Raw genomic sequence first — 8,925 nt, forward strand, 5'->3', positions numbered from 1 at the left:
CAGAGGCGGGTCTCGAACTTGACGCCCACTGAAGTCCGGCCCGCGGCCCCGCCCACAGCCACTGCTCCTCCCGGCCGCCAGGGGTGCTCTTCTCAGAAAGCCCGAGCGCGCAGGCGCAGAAAGCGCTGCCCGGGACGGCAGCCCCCAAGGCGCAAGCGCAGGCGCAACAGACGCAGGCTGTGGGGCGCTCGGCCTTCCTCAGGAATCGATGCCTCGGGGCTCGTGGCTTCGGCCTGGAGGGCTCCATCATAGAGACGCGGCGGCCGGAGCGGCGGCGGGCGGAAGCGGGTCCGTGGGCCGAGGCAGGGCGCCGGGGCGGGGGCAGCGCAGCCGGGCGGAGGCGGCCGCGGTGAGTGCGCCCGGCCCCGGGGAAACGACATCACCCAGCCCTGGGGAATGTCGTTGCCCGGCCCCGGCCCCTGGCTCCCGGCCCCGGGGAGCGTCGTCACTTGTCTGTCCCGGTCCCTGGTCCCCAGGTCCCCTGGTTCTCGGCCCCCCGGCCGCGTCCTCGGCCAATGAATGAGACGTTGAGGCCCCGCCCCCGGCAGCCCCTCGGCGGGAAGGTGGGAGGGGGCGCGGGGCGGTCCCCGCGCCGCCCCGCCCCCGGCTCCCCTGGCGGCGGCCGCGCCGGCCCGCAGGCCGCCCGGCAGGGCAAAGACCAAGAACCGGCCGGTGCCCTTGGCGGCGTCCGGGGCGGGCGGGCTGTCCCCGAGCCTCTTCTGGAAGGAAGTCTCTGCCCCACGCAGAAGCCTTGGGGCGGCAAGGTCACAGCGACAGGCGTGCGCCGGGGCCCTCCGTCTTCTGGCGCCCGTTGGGATGGTCGCCCGTCCTGGCCCCCGGACGTGTCTCCGGGCCCACGTGCGGGGGAGGTCAGAGGGCCCCGCTTGACAGCCCGTCCCTGAGACCTGGACCTTCTGGGATGAGGGCGGGTCTGGGGGCCCCAGGCGGCCGCTCCCTGTTCCACCTCAGGCTGGACCAGGCCCGGAGGTGCTGAGAAGTGTGTCTGCCGCCTGCCCAGAGGCTGCCAGGACCGGGGGCCACCCAGGAGCGTGTAGTTTGAGGAGCGTGTCCAGGGAGGTTTGGTGAAGCTGTTGGACACCTGGCACTGAGCTGTTCGCACGAGCTCAGTCCAGTGAAATTCCCAACAAGGCAGTTGGTGGGGCTGGGAGAATGGCCCCGGGCATACCCCAGCTCAGCCCCAGGCCATGGGGGCCAGTATCCTCTCCAGCCTGACTGGCTAAGGGAGTCCTGCGTGGGTTTCAGGGCCGCCTGGGCAGAATGTCACGATGGACGAGGGGGGTACGCCCCTGCTTCCCGACAGCCTGGTCTACCAGATCTTCCTGAGCTTGGGCCCTGCGGACGTGCTGGCGGCCGGGCTCGTGTGCCGCCAGTGGCAGGCCGTGTCCCGAGACGAGTTCCTGTGGAGGGAACAGTTCTACCGCTACTACCAGGTGGCCCGCGATGTGCCCCGGCACCCAGGTCAGCACCTGCGCACGCCGCGCAGCCTAGCACGCTGGCCGGGTGGGGAGCAGGGCTGTCCGTCCCCGCGGCTGCCACCTCCTGAATCCACCTTCTACGCAGGTCCTCGCACAAAGGGACACCCACAGCCAGGTCACTCCTGGGAGCGCGGGGCCTGGCAAGGGAGGCCACGTGTGGGCCGGGCCACGCCAGGGTGTGGGATCCATGAGGTGCCCCTGGCTGAGGCCCGGGTGGTGACTAGTGTGCTCCAGGGTCAGGGCTGGCCCCCACACTGTCAGGGCCCCAGCAGTAACCACCCCGCCACATGCGTCACAGCTGCCACGTCCTGGTATGAAGAGTTTCGGCGGCTCTATGACACGGTGCCCTGCGTGGAGGTACAGACACTCAAGGAGCACACTGACCAGGTCCTGCACCTCAGCTTCTCCCACTCGGGCTACCAGTTTGCTTCCTGCTCCAAGGACTGCACTGTGAAGGTGAGGGTGGCCCCTGGGAGCTGGGGCCATGGCCAGGGACAGGCAGGTCCCCACCGGGCCAGCCCACCCAAATGGGAAAAGAGGGCCAGGCCAGAGATGACAGATGCCCAGTCTTCCACATCCCTGTGTAGAGGGCCCAGTCAAGGGAAAGGGAACCTCGGCCTGGCTCACAGGACAGGAGACTGGATCGGAAAAGCCCCAATTGCCGACACAGAGGAGAGGGTCCTGCTGGGAGCCTGCCACCCCAGAGCCAGGTCTCAGCCCTCTGTACCTGCACCCCTCAGGGGGGCTGACAGCCAGGAACAAGGAGCTGCCACCTTGATGACTCTTTCTGGGCTCCTGCTTGGGCCAGATGGCTGGGGCTTGCAGCATGGATCCCAGGTGGCCGCTGACACTCCATCCCCCAATGCAGATTTGGAACAATGACCTGACTATTTCACTGCTGCACAGTGCGGACATGCGGCCGTACAACTGGAGTTACACCCAGTTCTCCCAGTTCAACCAGGACGACTCGCTGCTGCTGGCCTCCGGGGTGTTCCTGGGGCCCCACAACTCGTCCTCGGGAGAGATCGCCGTCATCAGCCTAGGTGAGAGAGGGCTGAGAGAGGGCGTGAGGTGGCTAGACCTCCGCCGGGCCCCGCCCCTCTCACACTCCGGCCTCGCCCCCGCCCCTCTCACACTCCGCCCCTCCGCCGGGCTCCACCCCTCTCACACTCCGCCCCTCCGCCGGGCTCCACCCCTCCGCCCTCGGCCCCGCCCCTCTCGCCCCGCCCACGACCCGCCCCTCCGCCTCGGCCCCGCCCTTTTCGCCGCCTATCTTCTCTGCCTAGCCCATGTTCCCTGCAGACAACTTCGCACTGCTGTCCCGTGTGCGCAACAAACCTTACGACGTGTTCGGTTGCTGGCTCACGGAAACCAGCCTGATCTCGGGGAACCTGCACCGCATCGGAGACATCACCTCTTGCTCGGTGCTCTGGCTCAACAACGCCTTCCAGGTGCGGGTGGGTGGCTCCTCGGAGGTAACCCTCCTGGTGACCCTCCTGCTCCCCAGCCTGGTCTGTCACCCACCGCCTGCATTCTCTCCACTGCCCAGGACGTTGAGTCTGAGAATGTCAACGTGGTGAAGCGACTCTTTAAGATCCAGAACCTCAACGCCAGTACCATCCGCACAGTGATGGTGGCGGACTGTGGCCGCTTTGACAACCCCGACCTCCTGCTGGACACCGGGGCACCTCCGGGCCGTGTCTTTGACCTGGGCTGCGAGGACGAGGAGGAGGAGGAGGCGGCTGGCCCAGCCCCGGTGCGCAAGGAGGGCTTACGCCGCTTCCTGGACGGGCTCCTGGACGTGCAGACACAGCCGCAGCTGGCAGAGCGCGCACTGGAGACCAAGGTGGCAGAGCTGCTGGCCCAGGGCCGCACCAAGCCCCCTGAACGCAGTGTGGCCAATGCCCAAAACAAGCTCCTCATCTTCACCACGGGCTGCCTCACCTACTCACCCCACCAGATCGGTAACTACAGGCAGAGCCAGTCTTCAGTCCCCAGAGTACTGGGCACAGTTGCTTCCTGTCCCTGCTCGGGCCCAGCCTGGTCCCACTCCAGGAGAGCAGGGTGCGTGGGGGCCGAGGGGCCCTGGGGTGTTTGAGAGTGGCGGGGTCCCTCACCCAGCCCTTTCGCAGGTATCAAGCAGATCCTGCCGCACCAGATGACCACAGCAGGGCCAGTGCTGGGTGAGGGGCGGGGCTCCGACGCCTTCTTCGACGCTCTGGACCACGTGATCGACGTGCACGGACACATCATCGGCATGGGCCTGTCCCCTGACAACAGGTGTGCGCACGGTGCGGGGGTGGGGGCGTCTGCGGGCGCTGCGCACTAGCGAGCAGCGTGCCCCTTGCCCAGGTACCTGTACGTGAACAGCCGCGCCTGGCCTAGCGGCTCAGTGGTGGCGGACCCCATGCAGCCACCGCCCATCGCAGAGGAGATCGACCTGCTGGTGTTTGACCTCAAGACGATGCGGGAGGTGAAGCGGGCCCTGCGTGCGCACCGCGCCTACACGCCCAATGACGAGTGCTTCTTCATTTTCCTTGACGTGAGCAGGGACTTCGTGGCCAGGTAGGGCGCAAGGCTGGGCAGGCAGGGCCCATTATGGTGCACAGGGGCTCATCCAAGGCTGTCCCACAGCGGGGCTGAGGACCGGCATGGCTACATCTGGGACCGTCACTACAACATCTGCCTGGCCAAACTGCGGCATCAGGACGTAGTCAACTCGGTGGTCTTCAGCCCCCAGGAGCAGGAGCTCCTGCTGACGGCCAGTGACGATGCCACCATCAAAGCCTGGCGTTCGCCCCGCACGGTGCGCATCCACCAGGCCCCGCGCCCACGCCCCTTCTTCTCCTGGTTTGCCAGCCAGAGGCGCTGAGCAGTGCTGGCTAAGAGGAGCGCCCTGGGTGTCCTCCCGCCGCTGGACCCACTGAGGATGCCGTCAAGGCTCTGGCTCTTTTCCGTAGCCCAGCTGCTGCCCAGATCACGTGTGTGGGGGAGGGGGAGAAAAGCTCACAGTACAAATGCCTTAGGAAGGGGGTCTGGCAGGGCTGCAGGGAGCCAAAGGCTGACCCCCACCACGCTCACGTACCCACACCATCTCCCACAGCCATGACACTGAGCACATGGGCACCCGGGCATCCTCCCGGCTGATCTGGGGTGCACAGGACACGGGGAGCCCACTCTTCATCCACTCCTTTCCCCAGGCCTGGGCCCTGGGCTGTCAGCACGACACTGCCCCTCAGCTGGCCCTGTGAGGTGCTGGGTGGCGTACCTGGGCTGACCTTGCCCTGGGAGCCCTGGGCTCCCCATCTGGTCGGCAGTGCGGGTCAGTCTGTCGTGGGCCCAGGTGGACTGCATGTCACTAGTCACCTGTTCAGGACCTGAATAAACAAGTTGGCAAAAGCACAGCGCCATCCAGTCTCTGTGTGCCAGTGCAGACGCCCCGTCCTCAGCCAGACGCAGCAGCACGTCCAGCAGTCTGAGACGGAGAGTGGCAGCTGTCGGAGGCGTGCAAGGGGGGCTGGCACCCGAGGTGAACCGGCGCACTGACACTGCACGGGCACCGCTTACACACGGTGGGGGCAGAAAAGCACTTTACAGAGCCTCTGGTCAGGACACAAGCTCCGCCAGCTAGGGGTGCAAGGGAACCTGCCCAGCAGTAAAGGGCATGGACCGGACAGAACACCTGCAGGTAAGATCACACCTGGGTGACAGGGACCGCTTTCCCAGGTGGGGAACACAGAGCCACCACCCTCCACCCAGCTCCCTCTTCCTGCAGAGCAAGGCAAGAAAGAAATGACAGGCCTGCAGACTGCAAAGAAGGAATGACATTGTCCCTATTCACAGGTGACATAAGCATAAAATCCCCCACAACTGATAAAAAAAACAGCCTCCTAGAGCCAGTAAGTGCACTTGGGAAGCTTACAGGATACAAATGTAACACATGAACATCAACCAAGCCCCTAAACACTAAAAATGTACATTTGGAAACTAGAATTTAACAGTCAAGACCTTTTACATTAGCTAAAGAAAGAAATGCTTAGGCATAAACCTAATAAAACACATAAGGGTAAGTGAAATTCTGCAGAACGAGGGTAAATGAATCCAAAGACCCAAAAAACAAACGAGTTATGTTCACAGGTTGGAAGACTCACCACAGATGTCAGTTTTCCCCAAAAAGATCTTTATACATTTACCATAATTCCAGTGAAAACCCCAGCACGGTTTTTTGTTTTTGTTGTTTTGTTTAGATATAGACAGGGTGATTCTAAAATGCATATGTACCTGCAAAGGAACAAATACAACTGAAACAATTTTGGAAAACAAGAATCAAGTTGGAGGGCTCACGAGTTGATATTTGCTACAGTGCATGACAATGACTGGTGCTGGGGCATCAGTGGGACAGGACTTCAGGCATGCCAAATTACAATGTTTGCAGGAGCATAAAAACAAATCAGTGCAGCCTGACCAGGCGGTGGCGCAGTGGATAGAGCGTCAGACTGGGATGCGGAGGACCCAGGTTCAAGACCCCAAGGTCGCCAGCTTGAGTGCGGGCTCATCTGGTTTGAGCAAAAGCTCACCAGCTTGGACCGAAGGTCACTGGTTCGAGCAAGGGTCACTCCTGAAGGCCTGCGGTCAAGGCACATATGAGAAAGCAATCAATGAACAACTAAGATGTCACAACAAAAAACTGATGATTGATGCTTCTAATCTCTCTGTCCCTGTCTATCCCTCTGTCTCTGTAAAAAAAAAAAAAAAAGTTAAAAAAACAAGTCAGTAGAGAAAGGAGAGGCTACAGAGGTATCAGAGGCTACAGACATTCACTTCGGTGAAGGGTGTCAGCACGACTGGCCGTCCACATGCAAACAAACGAACCCAAACCCAAACCTCACACTTTGTGCTAAAACTGACTCCATGGGTCACAGGCAAACGCTCCCTGTAAAACAACATACACTTCCATAGGAAACCTTTGTAATCCTGTGTTGGGCGAAGATTCTCACACACGATCCGTGTTAAAAAAAGTTGCCAAACAACATCAGAGATCACACCACTTTGTTACAAGGATGAGAAGATAAACAAAAGGTGAGAGAAAATATCTACAGATTACACATCCAACAAAGAACTTTCTATATAGATGACTCAAAATGCAGCAGCAAAATGAACTCTGGGCAAGAGAAACGTACCTATCAGCTGCACAGAGAGCTCGCACAGCCTGTGACCACATGGGGTTTTAAAAAATAATTATTTCTGTTTAAAAAAAAACAAAAGGGGACTAAATTCTAGATGGACTTGCAAGATGGAAGGTCAAATAAAGGCCCAAATGAAAGTCATGTCCCGGCCAGGGTGTCAGGGCTTGTGGACATGCCTCCCAGGAGAGATGGAACCTGGACGGACAGGCACACAGCAGGAAGCCAGAGGCTGAGCGGGCAGCCTGGAGACCCCTTCCCGGAGGAATGCAGAGCAGCCCATCCACACGATGGTGTTCTCCAGCCCTAAAAAGCATGTCCTGGCACCAGACCTTCAAAACTATGCTCAAAGAAGCCAGACATAGGCCATACCGTGCAATTCTGCTTATATCAATGTCTGGAACAGGCAAATCCCTGGGACTCGGGGTCAGCTGCCAGGGGCTGGGGAGGGTCATGAAGGCAGCTGTGTACAACCCAGTGGGCCCTCAGCAGTGGGCCTGCTTGCTGCCTTTGGGGAGGTGAGGAGGTGGCTGCAGCAGGCCTGTTCATGGGGTCTTCCTTTAGGGCAGTGGTCGGCAAACTCATTAGTCAATGGAGCAAAATATCAACAGTACAACAATTGAAATTTCTTTGGAGAGCCAAATTTTTTAAACTTAAACTATATAGGTAGGTACATTACTTATCGAGGTAGCGCCCGCACGTGGTATTTTGTGGACAAGCCACATTCAAGGGGCCAAAGAGCTACATGTGGCTTGCAAGCCGCAGTTTGCTGACCAGGGCTCTAGGGCATCTGGTTTCTCTACCAGTCACTCAGTGTGGCCAGGGGCTGGCGTTCTGCAGTTCTGGGCCCAGATGTCCTCCAGACCCCACGCTGCACTGTGGGGCGGAGTTCTTGGTCCCAGGCTCCTTCCCCAAGTTCTCTAGACCGAGACCCCTTCCCTGCAGGGGTGAGGCAGAGTGGGGCGGTCAGCTGCAGGGGACACTTGGCACTGGAGAAACCTGCAGAGCAGCTGCCCTCCGCCCCACCCACTTCCCACCTTGCAGAGTGGGTTCAGATCCTTCTCCTGCTGCTGCCTGTCCCCTTGCTGACCCTGTACTTGAACCTTTCTACTCATTGTTCTGCACTCACCTACTCATGAACTAGAATTGACCTAATGAAAAAAAAATCCATACACATAAATAGACACACACATATCAAATACCAAGTCCAATGTCAAAGTCAATGTTAAAAAAAACACTTCAAAACCATCAGAAGAAAACACGAGGGTGCTTTCAACCCTGGGGAAGGTCAGACTTCTTGAACGACTAATAGCACTGCTCATGAAGGAAGACTGTCCAACGGTCAGGTCTAAACTTTAAATCTCTGTGCACCATCACCATCATGCAGTTCCACGGTGCCATCAAGGACCAGGGCTCGGGAACATCAGGGACGCTTTCCGACCCCCAGGACCCCAGGAAGACAAGACCTACAACCCAGCAGACAAACGGACAGGACAGGAAGGCTTCTCCGAGGTCCTGGAGGAATCGACACCTGCTCACACCAGTCCCCACCACAGGTGGGTGTCCAGCGGTGTCCAGGGAACTCAGTCCAGGCCAGGAGGGCAGCCCAGAGGTCATTTCGTCTTGGGCCCGCCATCACACCCACCATGTGTGCGCCAGCATGACAGGTTTTAAGACCCAGGGGAGGGAAAAATGCTGCCACTGATTCAGTCTTGAGTCTGACATGTTTTAAAGATACAATAGTCTTGTTTGTGGATGAAGAAACAGTGAAAGAAGAATTTAAAGGCAACACATTGGTGAGGATGGTGCCCCAGAGCTGAGGAGGTGTGTGTGGACAGGGACACGCGACCTCTGCTGCTGGCCACGCGTGGATTCCGGGAGGTGGACACACATGCTTATTTTGTCACTCTGTGCTTTTCTTCCTTTAACTTCTCAAGAGACGAGTGACGGTGTCAAGGGCAGTCACACGTCATGTTCTCTCTGAAGACGCCCAGGTAGCCCAAGCCAGCCTCAGACTGGCGGGTCCTGAGAACCACAACAGCCGCCATCCTTATCCCGGACTGAGGTCCTAACCTGGCTCTACTGAAGTCCACCCGTGGCCCCTCCACCCCAGTGGTCTGCAGTTGTTGAGCAAACAACCAGCGCCCAGAGAAGTCCTGGTTCTTGAGAGCGAGGCAACACCCAAACACCAGGGAAGCTGCTGGTCTGTCCCAGGGCCAGGTCCCTGCACTGAGGGGTGTGGTAGG

The 8,925-nt window shown here is 59.6% G+C and overlaps 1 protein-coding gene across 3 annotated transcripts; it reads left to right on the plus strand.

Annotated features, from left to right (window-relative positions):
• Positions 1-163: 163 nt before the first annotated feature.
• Positions 164-4,898, plus strand: FBXW5 (F-box and WD repeat domain containing 5). Of its 3 annotated transcripts, none has more exons than XM_066366652.1 (9): positions 164-349; positions 1,264-1,479; positions 1,795-1,952; positions 2,365-2,539; positions 2,799-2,947; positions 3,046-3,460; positions 3,629-3,776; positions 3,849-4,038; positions 4,131-4,273. In XM_066366652.1, exons 2-9 carry the CDS (start codon positions 1,287-1,289, stop codon positions 4,137-4,139), a joined length of 1,437 nt encoding a protein of 478 aa, XP_066222749.1. In that variant the 5' UTR covers positions 164-349; positions 1,264-1,286; the 3' UTR covers positions 4,140-4,273. The 3 variants fall into 3 exon arrangements, with proteins under 3 accessions (XP_066222749.1, XP_066222747.1, XP_066222748.1); XM_066366650.1 differs by having other exon boundaries at positions 166-349; positions 3,849-4,061; positions 4,131-4,898; XM_066366651.1 differs by lacking the exon at positions 164-349 and adding an exon at positions 817-869 and having other exon boundaries at positions 3,849-4,061; positions 4,131-4,898.
• Positions 4,899-8,925: the final 4,027 nt, after the last annotated feature.

The sequence above is a fragment of the Saccopteryx leptura genome, chromosome 2 (assembly GCF_036850995.1).
Source record: "Saccopteryx leptura isolate mSacLep1 chromosome 2, mSacLep1_pri_phased_curated, whole genome shotgun sequence".
Taxonomy (NCBI): Eukaryota; Metazoa; Chordata; class Mammalia; order Chiroptera; family Emballonuridae; genus Saccopteryx; species Saccopteryx leptura.

Coding starts and splice junctions, on each gene's coding strand:
- FBXW5 (XM_066366650.1), top strand. CDS start 1,287: ATGGACGAGGGGGGTACGCCCCTGCTTCCCGACAGCCTGGTCTACCAG. Junction 2,948..3,045: donor GGCTCAACAACGCCTTCCAG/GTGCGGGTGGGT, acceptor TCCACTGCCCAG/GACGTTGAGTCTGAGAATGT. Junction 3,777..3,848: donor GGCCTGTCCCCTGACAACAG/GTGTGCGCACGG, acceptor CCCCTTGCCCAG/GTACCTGTACGTGAACAGCC.